General features: G+C 31.2%; 2 protein-coding genes across 3 annotated transcripts in view; both read right to left on the bottom strand.

The window, feature by feature from the left end:
- Nucleotides 1-766: 766 nt before the first annotated feature.
- On the bottom strand, nt 767-7,960 carry LOC127502348 (cathepsin B-like). The gene is made up of 10 exons (XM_051875249.1): nt 7,804-7,960; nt 6,676-6,799; nt 6,483-6,568; nt 4,491-4,605; nt 4,290-4,405; nt 4,065-4,150; nt 2,731-2,874; nt 2,528-2,644; nt 2,320-2,448; nt 767-995 (listed from the first exon to the last, which is right to left on the bottom strand). Exons 1-10 carry the CDS (start codon nt 7,809-7,811, stop codon nt 919-921), a joined length of 1,002 nt encoding a protein of 333 aa, XP_051731209.1. The 5' UTR covers nt 7,812-7,960; the 3' UTR covers nt 767-918.
- A 1,518-nt stretch (nt 7,961-9,478) lies between these two features.
- LOC127502345 (squalene synthase-like) overlaps nt 9,479-18,949 on the bottom strand; it is a 12,514-nt gene continuing 3,043 nt past the window's right edge. The window contains exons 1-7 of one of the 2 annotated variants that reach the window (XM_051875246.1): nt 18,103-18,563; nt 15,333-15,516; nt 13,763-13,891; nt 13,356-13,547; nt 12,609-12,785; nt 11,069-11,221; nt 9,479-9,991 (exon numbers count right to left, since the gene is read on the bottom strand). In XM_051875246.1, the coding sequence (XP_051731206.1) occupies nt 9,770-9,991; nt 11,069-11,221; nt 12,609-12,785; nt 13,356-13,547; nt 13,763-13,891; nt 15,333-15,516; nt 18,103-18,389 (1,344 nt within the window). In that variant the 5' untranslated portion in view covers nt 18,390-18,563 and the 3' untranslated portion in view covers nt 9,479-9,769. Of the gene's footprint in view, nt 9,992-11,068; nt 11,222-12,608; nt 12,786-13,355; nt 13,548-13,762; nt 13,892-15,332; nt 15,517-18,102; nt 18,564-18,949 lie in introns of those variants that run through there. The other variant, XM_051875247.1, reaches the window with a different exon arrangement.

Here is an 18,949-nt window from a genome sequence, read left to right as displayed (position 1 = left end):
ACATATTGCACCTTTAAGTTTATTGTAAAGCAAATGTAATGAACTAAATATTTTTTTTATTTTTTTTTACAAAAGAACCTGGACTGGAAAATTGCTAGAAAATCAACGCCGTATTTTTGATATCACAAAAATTGAGCCGCTAAAAGGTTTTAAAGTTTCCTTTCCATGATAATGCATGTGTCCAATTTCACAGTTTCACAGGATTAATTTTTATATTTATAAACTTTCGAATGGCACTAAAGTCCCTTTCAAGGAAAGTCTGTTTACTCGGCGGCCATATTTGCGACGCCTCCGGGCAGCCATTTTGGACATCCAAGTCCATGTCCTGTTTATTTAAATGGGGGAATCCTGAAATCTCAAAAACTGGCTCTTTTACTTAGAAGGCGGGACATATTCTGCCATATTGCGCGCAGTGTTTCCCGCGGAATTGGGCTACTTTTACACTGTTGCCGCGGGTTGAATCGACCCCAAATAACGTGATATTTAGCATCTGGAATGCGAATTTTACCAGGGGAGCACCGCCAAAAACACGATTTTTACCGTGGGACCCCCCCAGAAATGCGATTGGGCTTCTAAAGAACACTTTATATGCCAAAAAGTGTCTATATATGTCTTAGATGTGAGATTTTGTTTTGGCGCAATACCAAACATAGCCACCAGGTGACAAACACACTCCACATTCTCATTAGTCCTAATTATTCTCAGTTCTGATCACTGTAATACCAAGTAGTGAACATCATCATAAATTAAAGGCTGTACAATAATATAAAATGTAAATAACATATCTTTATTTTTCACATCAACATAACTGCTTTTAATCAATTGTTGTATATTATTTTAGAATGCATTAACCATGACAATGAGACACAGATTCAGATATATTTCTGTTTATCCAGGTTAAAGCGCGGTGATGAAGGTTCACAGCTGAGGAACTCCAGCCACCATCTCACTCTCAATCCCACACTCATCACGGCCTCTCAGGATCTTAAAATAACCTGCAGAAGACAAAACCATGAGCTAACAAACACTGTGTCCCTTCTCATGTGTAGCGCTCGGTGAAGCACATTTACAATAATAAAGGTTTGAAATTATTGTAAATGATAAATATTATACATTATTTTAATAATAAAGTATATGTCATAATAATAATTTCCACAAAATATTATAAGATACTAGTTTTTTTTTTAAATATAAGAAACTATTATATGAAAAATGTCTAATCATTATCAATTATAATAATTACATTTATGTATTATTAAATTATTATAAATAATTATACATTATTTTAACAATAAATTATCTCTATATTTATATATTTCCTCAAAATATTAAATAACTATTAAAAAATATGCAATATTAAAATAATGTATAATATATATATAAATTATATATGCAAATTATTGTAATTATTATAAATTATAAGTATTATACATTATTTTATTATACTTAATAATAAACTGTTATTATTATTATTATTAGATTAATTTCCACAAAATACAATATAAGAAACTATTACATTAATTATGCAATATTATTCAAATAATGTATTACAAAATATACTGCAATATGAGTTGGAATATCCCTCAATTACTGTACATTATAATTATTATACATTATATTTATAAGAAATTATTATTATAATAATTTTCACAATAATTGCAATATAAGAAACTGTTATTAAAACTGTTTCTTAAAATATAAGGAACTATTATATAAAATATGCAATAATATTAAAATAATGTATAATGATTACAATTTATAATAATTTTATTAATGTTTTAATTTTTTAATTTAGTTTAATATTTGATATTTTATTTTATAATGTTATTTTAACATTTAATTATTTTATTTTATAATTTTTTTTGTTATTTCTTGTTTTTTAAAGTTATTTCTATTTTTTTTAAATTTTGTTATTCTATTATTTGTATTTATTTTAATATTTTATTTTATTGTATTCAATTATTTATTTAAATTTTTTTGTTATTTTATTTTTGTTTATTTTAAATATTTTATCTTATTTATTTTATTAAATTTTTTTTTTTATTTTAATTATTATAATTATTCTACATTATTTTAATAATAAATTATATATATATATATTCCCTCAAAATATTATTATTATTATATTATTATTAAATAACTATTAAAAATGTGCAATATTAAAATAATGTAGAATAATTATCATATATATAAATTATTGTAATTATTATAAATTAAAATTATTATACATAATATTTTAATAATAAGTTATTATAATAGAAATGCAATAGTGTGCGTCATCATCATCATCATCCAGCGGTGATCCGGGTTGGTTCTCACCGTTGTCGCCCCAGTCGGAGTTCCAGGAGTTGGCCACCAGCCAGTACGGCGTTCCCTTCTCTTCTCCCCAGCCCAGGATCTTCACGGCATGGCCGCCCAGTTCGGACCCGGTCACATGCTGGTAAACGCCTGAGAGATCAAACAGAATAACTGACCGGTTCTGCAGATGACCGTTAAAAACACATGATTAAAGCGTGTGCTTTCTGACCCGTCTTATACAGCAGGAAGTCCTCATAGACGGTGAAGGCCGCTTCCACCGGACCGTTGTTGTACAGTTCAGTCATGATCTGCTGCTGGTCCGACGGGAGGTTGTACGCTTTATAGCCTGCAGGGGGCGACAGAGACACGCAACGTGAGGCAGTCGAGGAAAGTGACTAGAGGCCTGGAAGCTTGAAGGTGCAGCGAACTCACCGAAGTGTTTGTCCTGTTTGTAGGGGACGCTGTACTGCGGGATACAGGCCGCGTTACACTCCGGTGTGTCCTGCTCACCTGAACACGGCGGCCGGGTGCCGTTCACATGATGCTCACAGGGCGGGATGGTGTAGGGTCTGCAACCTAGAAATGTTCAAAAACAACAAACTCACAAACTATTATTATTTATTATTATTAGATTAATTTTATTTTAATATAATATTTTATTTAATTTTATAATTTTTAAAAAATATTTTATTTTATATTTTATTTGATTATTTTGTTATTTCTTGTGGTTTTTTATTTCAATATTTTATTTATTTATTTAATTATTATTATTTAGTTCTTTTATTTATTTTTATTGTTTGTTTATTTTTTGTTTTTTAAAATTTTATATTTTATTTTTAAATTTATTTTAATGTTTTATTTTAATATTTTGTTATTTTATATATTTTTTTAAAATATTTTATTTTATATTTTATTTGATTTTGATTATTTTGTTATTTCTTATTTATTTTAATATTATATTTATTTGTTTAATACATTAGGGTTATTTTATTGTATTTAATATTTATTTTTTGTTTTGTTTTTTTAATATTTTGTTATTTTTTCATATTTTATTTTCATATTTTTTCATTTATTTTAATGTTTTTTTATTTATTTTTATATTTTGTTATTTTATTACTTTAACATTTTAATATTAATTTATTTTAATATTTTGATATTTTATTTTATAATTTTATTCTGTTTTAATATTGTTATTTTACTTTATAATTAAAAAAAAAAATAATATTATATTTTATTATTTTGTTATTTATTGTTGTTTCTTAAGTTATTTCAATACTTTATTTTATTTTAATTTTGTTATTCTATTATTTGTATTTATTTTAATTTAATTTTGTTTATTTTTAATATTTTACCTTGTTATTTATTATTGTTTTTTATTTACTTTAATATTTTATTTTATTATTTTTTATTTATTTTTAATATTTAGGTTTTTTTTATTTTAATATATTTATTTAAATTAAATTTATTTCAATCATTTTTAAATATTTTATTTTATTTTTCCAGTTCTCAAACCACATTATTGTACCAAAGTTTTATAGTTTTGTACTTCTAACTCATGTTATTTCACACTTAAATGAGTTTTTTTGCAGAACACAAAAGAAGATATTTAGAATAATGTTCACGCCACCATGCTTTATGACACCAAAAAAGTGTGCTGCTGCAGATTTGACAAATGAAACTTTAACATAAAACTACTATCCTTAACCTAAATTAGGAAAGGCTGTAAAGATCCAGATGAGATCACTGGTGTTCTGATCCAGACTCACCCTCATTGGAGCCATAAAGTCCTCCGGTCACCAGGCCGGATTTAGTCCAGTAGTCCCACGCTTCTGCCGGATAACCTCCAGAACACCTGCCTCGCCACAAACAAAGAGAATACAGATTTCACCGCTCAGATGTCACGGATCAGGAGACGTAATGCTGTCAGATGTTTCTCCTAATATTGGAGAGAGTCACTGATGTCACGTGTGTTTGTTGCTGATGGGACGCACCCGAAGCCGCACTGATCGCAGCAGGACAGCAGGTCTTCAGCGGAGATCTCCACCGACACGTTTCCTTTGCTGTGGATGCAGATGCGGTCAGAGATGGCCTCGGCCGCCCCGAACGCCTGCGGAGACACACACACACACACACACGGTCATCACAGACGTCACATGTCAGAGTGTCAGCACTCGTGTTGAGACGCTCTTTACCCAGCAGGACCCGCAGTTCCCCTGATCCCGGATCTGACCCAGGCTCTTGCAGTACGGCCACTCGGACCGCGGGTCGAAACTGTCCGGAAGCTTCACGTTGGTGGCGTGTTTCACCCTACAGATGGAGAATATTAGTTGTTTATATTAAATAATTTGGTGAGTTTCCATATATTTACTGAAATCATCAGATATTACTGAAGCTTTAACCCTTCACGCACTTTCAAAACCACTTTCCACAAAAAACATTGTTCAACGTATTATACTTTTTTTTTTTTTAAGTTTGTCTGATAATCCTGTCATTGTATGTTACAAATATTTTTGGTTCTTTGACTAATTGGTTTTGTTCCTCTTTTGTAAGACACTTTGGATAAATGCATGAATGTAAATGTAATTAAGAAAATATGTTTTTACATAAAGAAAAGCCTATTTTTAAGGGCATTTTTTCATTGTGACATTATTATTTTGCATGACAGTTTTGCACATTTACCCCAATAAATTCTCATTACTGTAATGTGCTCATTAAATGTATTTATTTATTTAATGTAGTGCAATTTGTGTCATTATTTCTTATTATTCTTAATTATTTATTTAAGGGCCATTTTTGTCATTATTTCTCATTATTTATTTATTTAATGTAGTGCAATTTTTGTCATTTTCTCATTGTTCTTATTTGTTTGTTTTATTTATGTATTTTTTATTTAATATAGTGAAATTTGTCAATATTTGTCATTGTTATTTATATATTTATTTAAGGGTAATTTTTGTTATTGTTTCTCATTTTTATTTATTTATTTTTATTTATTTAAGGGCATTTTTTGTCATTATTTCTTATTGTTATTTATTTATTTAATGTAGTGCAATTTTTGTCATTTTGTCATTGTTCTTATTTGTTTGTTTATTTGTGTATTTTTAAATTTAATGTAGTGCAATTTGTCATTATTTCTCATTGTTATTTATTTATATTTATTTAATATAGTGCACTTTTTGTAATTATTTCTCATTGTTGTTATTTATTTATTTTTATTTATTTAAGGGCAGTTTTTGTCTTTATTTTTCACTATTATTTATTTATTTATTTATTTTTATTTATTTATTTAATATAGTGCACTTTTTGTAAATATTTCTCATTGTTCTTATTTAATGTAGTGAAGTTTGTCAATATTTCTCATTGTTATTTATTTATTTATTTAAGGGTAATTTTGTTATTGTTTCTCATTTTTATTTATTTATTTTTATTTATTTAAGGGCAATTTTTGTCATTATTTCTTATTGTTATTTATTTATTTAATGTAGTGCAATTTTTGTTTATTTATGTATTTTTATGTTATTTTATGTATTTGTCTATTTCTCATTGTTATTTATTTATATTTATTTATTTAATATAGTGCACTTTTTGTAATTATTTCTCATTGTTGTTATTTATTTTATTTATTTAAGGGCAAATTTTGTCATTATTTCTCATTGTTATTTATTTAATATAGTGCACTTTTTGTAAATATTTCTCATTGTTCTTATTTATTTATGTAATGTAATGAAATTTGTCATTTCTCACTGTTATTTATTTATTTATTCAATATAGTGCAATTTTTTATATTATTTATCATATTTTTATTTATTTAATATAGTGCAAATCTGCATAAATTACAGGTTGTACAATAAATACTAATACTATAATATATCTTTAAAATGTAAATGATATATCTTTATTTTTTCATACCATAACGAGAGTTTAGTTTTTAATTATTTAATTATGAATGTATGTGAATGAGACACAGATACAGATGTTATAGATATACAACAAAATACAGATTTACATTCATGCATGTAGCAGATGCTTTTCAACTGACTGAACGATACAAATGAACATCAATCAAACAATATTAGCATGCAAATTAATTGCATTTATCACTGTTTTATAATCAGCTGTAGAGAAATATCTGCTGAAACTTTGTTGTTTGAGTCTCATGTGTGTCATGTGATCATGTCACTCACGTATCAGGCAGTCGGCGGCCCTTCAGCAGCGTCCCACAGAGAGACTTCAGATACCCGTCCTTCACGTTCTGGAAATTCACACCCGCCTGTGAAGAAACGAAAGAGAGGAATGGAAAGAAAAGAGGAAGAGAGAGCGATAAACAGGTGCATCAGTCATAATTCTCATGATGAGATACTGTAAAACCCCTCTGACCGTCCATGTGGTCTTGGCCATATTGATGATGTTGACCATGTCATGTGACCCTGCGGAGAGCTGCAGGTGGCCACAGGTGACGGACAGCAGAGCGAACAGACACAGGAAACAGAGACGCGACATCCTGAGGAGGGAAATGAGATTTATTACTGGCTCAGATATGCGGCTGATATTACTGATTTAATATTCATGTGAATAAGAAAATCAGATAAAATCTAAATTACAAAACAAAACACATAAAATAATTATTTTGAGTTTTTTAAAAAAAATTTATTTCATTGGAATTTTTGATTAACCATATTTGTAATATTCATGTGAATAAAAGACAAATTAAGACTAATAAAAATTAAGACATTAACTAAAAAATATAAAACATTTAAATTACATAATATCTAAATTAAAATAGAACACATAAAATAATTATTTTGAGATTTTTTAAATTAAAACTTAATAATTTCATTGAAATATTTGATTAACCATGTATTTAATATTTACGTGAATAAAAAAAATACAAATAAAAGAATAATAAAAGTTAAAAATTATAAAATATATTTAAATTAGATAAAATTTAAATAAAAAAAAAAAAATATATATATATATATATATATATATAAATAGAAAAAGTAATGAGATTTTTTTTTACATTAAATTTAAATAAAACACATAAAATAATTATTTTGAGATTTTTTAAATTAAGTTGTTACAATCTCATTAAAATATTTTGTAATATTTATGCAAATAAAGACTTATATTTTATATAATTATATATATTTAAATTAGTCTAAATGAAAAAAAAAAACAAATTATTTTTTTTTAATTAAAACTTGTTACAATTTCATTGCAATATTTGATTAACCATGTTTGTAGTATTTATGTGAATAGACAAATTAAGACTAATAAAAATTAAAAATATAAAATATATTTAAATTAGATAAAATTTAAAGAAATAACATTGATTTTTTAATTAAAACTTACATCATAGAAATATTTGATTTTCCATATTTAGTCTATAAAAGTTACATTTTTAAAGGATTATGCTATATTTGCAATTATTAATATCAAGATATAAAGATCTCAGATAAAATCAAACTTATTTCAAACCATTCAAGATCCTAAACCAGCTTTTACCTGAGCATCAGATTCTGTTCCTCCGTCTCTCAAGCTGAAGATTCAATGCCACAAAATGTGAAATTTACTCCGTTAAAAACCCTCGTCATGTGACCGACTGTCAGGTGTCTTTTACAGCGTCACAAGACAAGCAAAGGTCTAAATCTCATAAAGTGTTTTTGCTGCAGGTGTAACATCAGACAAACATCACCTGACCACCTCATTTATACGACTTTTCCTCATTAAGAACAAAGACAAAAATACAATAATAAAAAGAGTTTGCAAGATTTTTTTTCATTCCTAAAAGCTAAAATATGCATCAATGAATCAAACGAGACATTTGAATATATTCATTATCTCTACATTTATTTACAAACCAAACTCCCACATTACATAGCAATGCTAAATAAACCGAATGTTGGTATGTACAAGCTTTTCCATATAAAAGCTGAATATTAAGGACACTTTACAGTCGCACGGCAGATATCTGGCTCTCCGCAGTGACTGAATACTCAAACTGACCCGATGAAAATGGACCAATTCATGTGCAAAACCAGAACTATGATCCAGTGTTGAGATGAGACCCGACCGAACGTTAAACATTTCCACACGTATGATCTTCAAAACCACATGACACCTGTCAAAACCACGTCTGGGTCATTTTCCACCCCATAATCAAGAGGGGAAAAAGTATTTTTGGACATTATTTTCATCCTTATTTTTTTACTGCACTAAGAAATTGTGCAGAAATTAAAGCATTAAAATAGTTTACAGTGTAACAAATCATAATGGTCCTAAAACTAGGCTTTTTTCCATTGATTTTGGGGTGAAATATGATGGATTTCATGTGTTTCACCAACAAAACTAACATGTGATGAAGGGTTTTTATAGCGCTGTCAAATCGATTAATCATCTAACTGCATCTAACATAAAAGTTTGTGTGTGTAATATATATATATTATATATATATACACACACACACACACACACACGTGTTTGTGTATGCATGTATATATGTATATTATATATTTACGAACTTGTATGTTAGATGCGATTAATCGATTTGACAGCACTAGTTTTTAATCGTCAGACCGCAACCGCTTGACAGTCTGCATGTAATTGCGAACTATTAAAGGTAAAGCAAAACAAATTTCTGTCTAAAGGACAGATTATTTTTATATTGTAATGAAAATTGTTTTCTGCACGTGTGCTTGATTTTTTAGAATGGTTTGATGGAACAAAAAACACACAGAAAATCAACAAAACCCTCAGCGTCAGAAAATGACTTTACAATAATTTTCTTTGAGAGTCTCAAATGAAGCTTGAAGAACGTCCGTCAAAGACGCAATTACTGTAACCGGACACTGAACAACCAGATGAATCTCAGGAACATGTTCGGGTCATATTTCACCACAAAAACAAGTGAAAAAAACTGAAATTAAATATTTAAGCTATATATGACCAATGACCATACATATAAATTACATATATACATATATATATATATATATATATATATATATATATATATATATATATATATATATATATAAAATGCATAAATATAATTTACTTTTATAAAAACTACACTTTCACATACATATATATTATAAATTAAAATTATATATATATATATATATATATATATATATATATATATATATATATATATATATATAAATTTATATAAGTATATGTATGTGTATTTGAATGTTTTTATAAATGTAATTTATATTTTTTAAATAAAAATATATGTTTTCTTTAATTTTATTTGTGTAAAAAAATATTTTACAAAGTTAAAAATTATAATAGGCTTAATTTTCTTAATGCAAAATATGATTTCTTATTTTTTCCTCGCTTGAGAAAAATGAGGTGAAACATGAGCTGGACGTGTGTTTTTGTAAGATTCACCTAAATAAAAAAAAACAACCCCTCTCAAGCCTGTTGTTCTGGCAGGTTCAGCCGTCAGCGTTCGGAGGGAAGCGTCTCAGTGTCCCTGCATGTCTGCGCCCCCTGGTGGCCCCGCCGTGGCATTAAGGTACTGCCAGCTGAGGGCCGCCAGCAGCATGGCCGCCGAAACGTACATCGGAGAGATGTGGTGCGCTCGGGACGACAGCGCCGCTCCAGACAGGCTCTTCTCACAGATGAGATTCAGGATACACAGAGTCTTTTCCTGGGACGGATCCGTGACGGAAACTTTCTGCAGGATCTGTGGGGGAGGGACGGGATTACACACCGGGATCAGGATTACAGGAGTAAACGGATCATCTTCCCATATATACACACACACACTACCGTTCAAAAGTTTGGGGTCAAAAATGGGAAAATTATTTTTATTTTATTCATCAAGAATGCATTAAATTGATCAAAAGTGACAGTAAAGACATTTATAATGTTTCTGTTTCAAATAAACGCTGCTTTTTTGAACTTTCTATTCATCAAATAATCCTGAAAAATAAAATGTATGATGGTTTCCATAAAAATATGACTGTTTTCAACATTGATAATAATCATAAATGTTTCTTGAGCAGCAAATCATCATATTAGAATGATTTCTGAAGGATCATGTGACACTGAAGACTGGAGTAATGATGCTGAAAATTCAGCTTTGATCACAGGAATAAATTACACTTTACTATATATATTCACATAGAAAACAGCTGTTTTACATTGGAATAATATTTCACAATTTTTACTGTATTTTTTATTAAATAAATGCAGAAGAGACATTAAAATATCTTATCAACCCTACTGGATAAATTGAGAATCACAATGTTTTTGTTGTTGTTTAAAACAGAGATCACGATTCTGAATAGACAACTAAACAAAATACAATGTAATTTACTAGATCTGACAAAATATTAATTGCTAGTCTATTTAAAAATGCTAAAAAAAATCGTTTGAGTGAATAATTCAATGACTCACTCATAAAGACTTCACTTGTTTTATTACTGGATGAACCAGCGTTTTTGCCCAATCTCTTGAGAGAATGATTCAATGACTCATTTTTTAACAGTCACTTGTCGCCACCTACTGGTGTAACGATGTAATGATACAATCTTTATTTGAAGCATCAAGTTACTTTCAAAAGGTGATTTACTCGATTTTGATCTGTAGACATCAGTGTTTATATCTGAACTATAAACTTTTATCTCAGCACTTCTGTGATCATCTGAATGATTGTAGTACAGAAATAATGATTCTGTGTGGTTGAAAAGTCTGTTTGTGAAGCTGTTTCATATCTAAACATCAGTAATGAAATGATTGTTATAATTACAGGACGCACCTCCTGACTGTACTGAGCGATGATGCTCTGAACGGCACCCATGTTTGTGGCCTGCATCATGAGCGTCACCGCCTGACCCTTCCGGATCTTCACCACACCCTGAAACACCTGAGGATTGTTGTAGCACGCAGACAGAGTCGCTATCGCCATCACCTGACCGGAGGAAGAACACGACTATAACAATCAGCATCGGCAAGCCCTTTCTGAGGACACCAACATGTTCAAACATTCACAGCTCGCAAAAATGATAGAGTAAAACCACCGTACTGAACAATCACTATATTCATAAAGCACATATCATGTTATTTACATGCAAATAATACCATAATTTCAGTACTATATTATAACTACAGTACTATACTATCTTTATTCATATTTTGAATTAGTTTTTAGAATTTGTTCCATTTTTATTTTGTTACACTTTTAGCCATTTTTATTATTCTTTTTTTATGTATATTTACTTATTAATTTATTTCAGTAATTTTACTTTTAGTAATTATAGTACCTCAACCTAAACTAAAAAAATATTAGACACTGAAATAAAATAAGTGTAAATTTTTATTATTTTCTATTTTGAATTAGTTTCAGTTTTCATTTTAGTTAGTTTTAATCATTTTGTTGTGCATTTTAGTCGTTATTATTAGTTATAGTTTTTTAAAAATATATCTATTTAGTTTTTATTTTAGTAGTTTATCAGTTTTAATTTTAGTAATTTTAGTACTTCAAACTAAACTAAACAAATATTAGACACTATGCAACTGAAATAAAATAAAGTTTTTAATATTCTATTTTAAATCAGTTTTAATTTTTACAGTTTCACTTTAATTTAGTTAGTTTTAATAATTTTGCGTTTTAGTTGTTTTTATTAGTTATATTTTTTAAAATAAGTCTATTTAGTTTTTATTAATTTATTTACGTTTCAGTTTTAGTCATTTTAGTACTTCCAAGTTAAACTAAATGAAAATTAGATTTTTTTTTGCCTTTGCATTTAACTATATTATATATATATATATATATATATATATAAAATAAATTTAAAATAAATTTAAAAATATTCAAAAGACTCACATTAATTGACATAAAATAAACGTTAACAGGATAAAAAAAGATATATATATATATATATATATATATTATATATATATATTTTTTTAATTTTTTTTTTTTTTTTCCTGTTAACGTTTATTTTATGTCAATTAATGTGAGTCTTTTGAATATTTTTAGTTTTAGATTTAGTTAACGATAACGACACTGAGTCTAACGGATGTTTAGATAACAAAACAAGTGGAAAACAAATGCGTTGTGTCTGAACGGCCAATTACACTTCTGTAAGGCAATGCAAAATCAGTTTTTAAAACCATTCAGTTTCAATAACCTCTCCATTTATTTATATAATCTGCACTCTAGTAGCATTAGATATGCTCACGATCCCTGTGTGAGACCTGAGCACGCTTCAGGTGTTTATTAATGCCATTAAACTGGACACAAACAGACGAAGGTTCGGGCGGTCAGTGTCAGAGATGAAAGCAGTGCGTCACACCTGTGGAATGGCACAGAAGTTGAAGACGCTCTGGTTGCGGAGGCGGGACAGGTATGCGATGACATCAGGGACGTGGCGGAGGGCGTCGGTCACCAGCAGGTTGAGACAGGACAGGGCGGAGCTCAGGTGCTGAGGCTGGGCCAAATCCTCCAGACGGGACGCGAACTGACTCCAGGCCTGCAGAAACAACCAGCAATAATGAGCCTCTGTTTAACCGCAAAACACAGCAAGTTCCTTTACTATATACAGTGAAATAAAGGGAGATTTGATGTCATTTTCTGCAAAAATAAATATGCAGTTTTTGGAAGTCATCTTTTAATTTACTGTGAATAACTGTAAACTGTTGGCAGAGCTGCTCTGCTGATTGGTCAGATGGCCCGGTCTGCTGTGATTGGTCGGAAACCAAACGCTCATTATCATATCGGAATATCTGATCCACAGTGACACGAACAGTAACGATGGCGTCGGTTTTACCGTATCAACCTCATCAACAACTACAGTGTTTGAGGGCGGGGCAAAGCAGACGCTGTTCGCTGGCAGCCAATGGGCTGGCATTATGCAAATTAGTTACAAACCTAAGACTGGAATAACTAATTGCTTCTTTCTTTTGGGAGACAATAACTCAATTTATCTGCTCTTTGATACTCTGCAAACCTTTTACATTCACAAACTGCTCTGTTACACACTTTATGAAAGATAATATCCCAAAAAGCATAACAGGGGTATGTGTGTTAATGCTGGATGTACCTCCTGCGGCCAGAAGGCCCGTCCCTGCTGCTGGTCCTCCAGATAGTCCCTGATGATGTTGGTCTTCTGGAGGAACAGACCCATGGAGTTGGCCAGCTCCGTGTCCCGGCCCACCTCAACATCCTCCAGCTGGGACGCAGAGAAGAGTCGGGACAGTCCGATCCCCACCAGACCCGCCACATAATGACAGTACTGCAGGGAAAACAGGGCCATTAAAATGCTGATTTATGCTAAAAGCATTTATACACAGCTGGACAGATGTTTACAACATCATATATGACAAATATCTCATGCAGAAACGCTTTAAGATGACAGTGAAAGCACTTCTGCTGAGTTATACGATTATAAATCTACATAAACATCAAATCAACACGTCAAACACGCATGTGAGACGGTGTGACGTTTACTTTGTCCCACTCCTTCATTGAAGCAACTTTCTTCTCCAGGAATTCAGCCATTCCTACACCCATCCGGTGACAGATGTCTGAAATGACGTCCTGATACTCTTGGCCCAAGTTCCTGAACTCCACTGAAATCTGAAGAGAATAATAATAAAAATAATGTGCGTTAAAACATAAAAATAGCATAAAATAAACAATAAAGAAATTAGTATATATAAAAGTGTAATTAAAAATGCAGCATTTTACAGATGCATCAGGTCTGCAAACAATAAAACGAAGAAAAATGTGAAAAAAGAAAAAAGTTCAAGTTGGTTCAACAATTTTCCACTGTTTATTTGCTGGTTTTAGTGAGTCACATGAAACCTGGTGTTTAAATAAATTATATAAAAATTACATTTTTGATAACATTTTTCTTATTCAAAATTTAAATGATTAAAATGTGTTTTTCATTAATATTTCTTTTTTAAAGATTTTTTTTTTTTTGCTAAAGGCTCTGATGTGTTATTTAAATTTTTGATTTAAATGATAATTATTGTACAGAATTAAATTAGTTGATTTACAAAATATATTTTTTGTTATTATTAAACACACACACACACACACACATTATATATATATATATATATATATATATATATATATATATATATATATATATATATATATATATATATTAAAAACACATATATAAATACTATATATATGTGCGTGTGGGTGTTTAATAATAATTTAATAATAGATTTTTTATAAACATTTAGTGCGTATATATAATTATATATAATATTTAATATTATTATAACTATATATATTATATAATATTACTATAATATATAATGTAATTAAGTAAAACAATTAAAAATATTTTTTTAAATAATTTAAAATAATTATGTTTCTTTTTAGTTTTTGTTATCAATTATGTACATTAAGGTCTTGTGTATAATTAAATAATTATATTATTGTTAACTAAAATTAAAACAATAAAAAAAAAATGTCATTACTAGAAAAAAAAAAAAAAAAATAAAGTAATTTTATTTCAGATAGTGGCAAGGCAACATTTCTCTTTTTCATTTAAGTTTAAGCATTAAAATAAATCAAATCAATTAAAACTAAAATCTAAAACTATTCAAAAACAATGATAATTATAAAATGATATTTTTTGTAAATATATTTTGTAAATAACTTAATTATATATAATATTATTATAATATTATATAATATTACTTTAATATACAAGTAAAATGATTAAAATAATATTTTTTTGACACGTTTTTATTTCTCTTATCACTGTACTTATTTTTAACTTTGTACTCTTTTCTGTGTAAAGCACTTTGAGAAGTAACATTGAGAAGGCGCTATATAAAATAAAGTTTATTATTATTATTATTATTATTTATAACAGCGATTAGAATTTGGGGGTAAAATGTGTTTAACTATCATCAAAACAATGCAAACAAATTAATAATGTCAACGCAAAAAAAAAATTAAAAAGGCCTCATTCTCTTTACGCAAAACACAATTTTTCATTTTTATTTTTATTTTCGGTGACATGAGTGAGACACACTGTGGCGGGACTGACCGTAGGGAAATCCTCCAGGACCCGTCGGTCTTTCTCTCTGCTCTCTGTGAAGCACCACTCGGGCTGATACAGGAACGTGTGGAAGTCGTGCAGCAGCGGGACCTTCTTCTCCAGCGGGATGGTCATGTCGTCTTCTACGGTGTCCAGGGCTCGCAGAACCAGATAGAAAATACACACGGCATGCCTGAGCGAGACGTTAATGATTTAATATCCATGGAAAAGCAACAGGGAATGTGCAGGAAGTCAAGAATGAGATTTGCATTGGACTGATTAACAACACATGATTGAGCATCAAGCAGAAGTGCAGATCAATCCTGAGCTGCTGATAAAAATACAACACGGCTGCATCGGTGACCCTCAGCTGACCCCGCAGACAGTTCAGAAACATACTGTGCATGACTGGTCTAATGCTTCACGTCTCAGAGTGTCTTCAATGTAAGTTATGAAGCATATAAGCTCGGAAGTTAATTTTTTTTTGCATCATTGTTTAGGCGTGTTGCAAAGGAATTTGCACAACTGTGAACAAGACAGTTTGTTCCTCAAGTCCAAGTGATCTCGAGTAACTTTTTTAAAGAAATTTTACTTTTTTTTTTTTTTTTTTTTTTTACTTCATCAAAATTGGTAAAGGTTTTGGCACTTTTTTTTTACCAAAACACACACAAAAAAATAAATCATGGACATGATTCGAAAAGGTTAAATGGTCCTCAAAAAAAATAGTCACTTGTACTGTCCGCCAAAAATGAGCGCATTGGAAATGAATGGGAAGCTAATTTCTACCTAGTGGAAGCGTTTGGTACTGCACCCAAACAATCTTACTGAAAGCTAATTTTTTGAGTTATCAACCTCAAATTTGGAACACAACTTGTTTAGATTTATGCCTTTGATTTTTTTACAGTTTTACAATAAAACATGTTTTGAAAAATTTATATTTCATATAAAATAAAAAAGTATTTTTATGCATTTTTCATAATAATAAACTTTTTTTTTTTCACTTCAGCAATAATCTGAGTCTGAAAAAGTGTCTTTAAAAAAAAAAGACCAAACTTCAGTCTGTGATCCAAAGCATTCAAGATTTACTTCGTTTTTTTATGCGTACACTAGTGTACGCGCACAGTCGAACGCACAGCCTTGCAAAGTATACTTCACTTGACTCTCACGCATACATATGCGTTTGACGCATGCGCAGTTTCGAGCAATCTCATCATGAGCTACAACCCATGTAAATATATTTGTATTCTTTCATGCTAGAATTGTATAAAATAAGGGTACTCTTTAACCTCTTCACACAATCTGTCGTCTATGTAGGCCTCTACTGTCGCTGTAGCTTGCATGCTTCAACTACCTTGTGAATCGACGCCCCCAGGGCACGACTGCCACCTTGTGGATAAACGAATTACTGCAAAAAAAAATTTCTATCTATTTTAACGATCTAAGCGCAAGGCTCAAGTGCACTTAGGGCATGTCCAAATCCACTTTCGGTAGTTTAACGATGGGAAAAATGGTCCGTGCGCCTGGTGCATGGTCTAAAAGGGTTGTCCCTATTCTCTTAATGAGCCTGTTTTGGGCGTAACGTGCAATAAACCAATCACAGTCTCATCTCCCATTCCCTTTAAAAGCCAGTTGCGCTCACGCCATGATGGATTCGCTATTTACATGGCGGAATTTGCACGTGGAAAAACTAAACGCTTCTTTAGCGAGAAAACGGATCTGCTCATGCGCGAGGTTAAAGCGTGCGAGCAGACCATCGCGGGACAAGTCGGATTCCACCAAAGCATTTTTATCTTTATGCACACAATAATAATCTTTTACGTTGTGCACCCGCATATAGGCGCATATTACAAACGCGCTCTTTCAATAACAAAAAAAAAAATATTGCGTCATTGACTTTAGAGCAGGTTTCAGTTGATCAATGGCGCAGTCGTTTTCAGTTGCTTCAAAATAGCAACACGCCAACAATGCACCTGATCACACCTCGTTTTCAGACCAGCACACCCATGGGCGCACAAATGGGTGCAAATGCATTCGCTATTTAAACAACATGGCGCAGAATGTGAAAATGACAACTGCGTTGGGCTGAAACTAGCAGAAAACACTTGCATCGTGCCTGGCACCACATTGCGCCGGGTATGTGATAGGGCCCTAAATGCACATGTGCGTACAAGTATGCGCGGTAAAAAATCCGGCGGTGCGTGTACAGTACGCGCATACTCTTCTAATGATGAAATTCGCTTCACGCGCGCTGTACACTGACCCTCACATACGCATAAAAAGTGAACTATACTTTGGGCTTTAGGCTACGACAGTTTAAGTTGGAAATTTCGTTTTCAGGTTTATGCTCAAAAAGTGATAAATTGATCATAACTATAAATTAGTACCATAAACAATACGAAATATTACATAAAAAACATTATCAAACTAAAATATAGTACATTCGTTTTAAAAAGTTACTATGGAACCACAACTGCTTGGTTACAAACATTCTTCAAAATATATTCCTTTGTGTTCAGCACAACAAGGACATTTATACAACTTGAGAGTGAGTAAATGATGACAGAATTTTCATTTTTGGGTGAACTGTCCCTTTAAGAGAAAAGTTCCTCAAGGGCATTTAAATATAGATACCAATCTTGCAAACAAGTAAAAGCAAACCTAAATGCGTCCAAAATGTGCATATGCTTCTCTTAAAACCCCGTTGCACACTGAGGAGCGTCTTTAAAGCTGTTGTTTACTAAGTGAGGTCACGCCTCTCCAGAAAGTTTGCAGGTCTTACCGCAGTTCTCCATCCAGGGCCTGAATCACCGCCGCGAAGCTCCGGCTGGTCTGGTTCAGATACGCGTAGCAGGTCCGCAGGGTTTCGCTCATGGAGTCCTGGTAGGAGAAACACACATACGCGGGGTGTCGGTGAGCTCTGAGCGGGTGAGGAGGACGGGCCACCAGCCACCCTTCCTGCGCGCTGCGCCGCCCGCCAGTGAGCACCGACCGCGGGGAGCCGCGCAGCGAGAACGAGCGCTTGAGCACGGAGAACGACACTGCGCTCTTTCCGCCAACTCCAGCCATGTGCGAATGAAGCCCTGCTCCTATTCCCAAGTACGAAATGCACACCTTTTTGTAAAGTCATTCGCCAGAGGGGAAGAGAAACGCCCGTCGCTCCGCGGAGCGTCAGAGCTACTGATCTATCTGCTCACAGTAACCTGATATGTAAACAGACTATTAGAGCTATTACTTGATTATTGGCTGGGATTTCATTCCCCTCCCCACTTTAAACGATAAAACACGTGCACGTTTTCTGACCAACTGCAAACAATGACGCAATACTAGTCATGTGGACACGCCCACTCAAACTTATACAAGTAAAAAATAAAATAAAAATAAATAAATATTTGTTACATTTGCAATGAAATGTATACATTGGACAGTTTTAATGAAAAGTCATTTTAAGCATTTAATTCAGTCACGTGTGCCCAAATCTAGTGTACTAAAACAATCATGAGCATATTTGATTGTAGAATTACAAATATAAATATATATATGAGCCAAATATTAAATCATTGCATACGAAACAAACCAAACAACATTTAAACACACATAATTCATGACGCAATACAGTTTTTAATACT

The sequence above is a fragment of the Ctenopharyngodon idella genome, chromosome 20 (genome assembly GCF_019924925.1).
Source record: "Ctenopharyngodon idella isolate HZGC_01 chromosome 20, HZGC01, whole genome shotgun sequence".
In the NCBI taxonomy this organism is placed as follows: Eukaryota; Metazoa; Chordata; class Actinopteri; order Cypriniformes; family Xenocyprididae; genus Ctenopharyngodon; species Ctenopharyngodon idella.
The sequence above is the reverse complement of the archived record's forward strand: the minus strand, read 5'-3'. Positions and strand labels throughout refer to the sequence as shown.

Coding starts and splice junctions, on each gene's coding strand:
- LOC127502348 (XM_051875249.1), bottom strand. Junction 6,569..6,675: donor TGGCCAAGACCACATGGACG/GTCAGAGGGGTT, acceptor GTTTCTTCACAG/GCGGGTGTGAATTTCCAGAA. Junction 4,606..6,482: donor GGCCGCCGACTGCCTGATAC/GTGAGTGACATG, acceptor CTCCATCTGTAG/GGTGAAACACGCCACCAACG.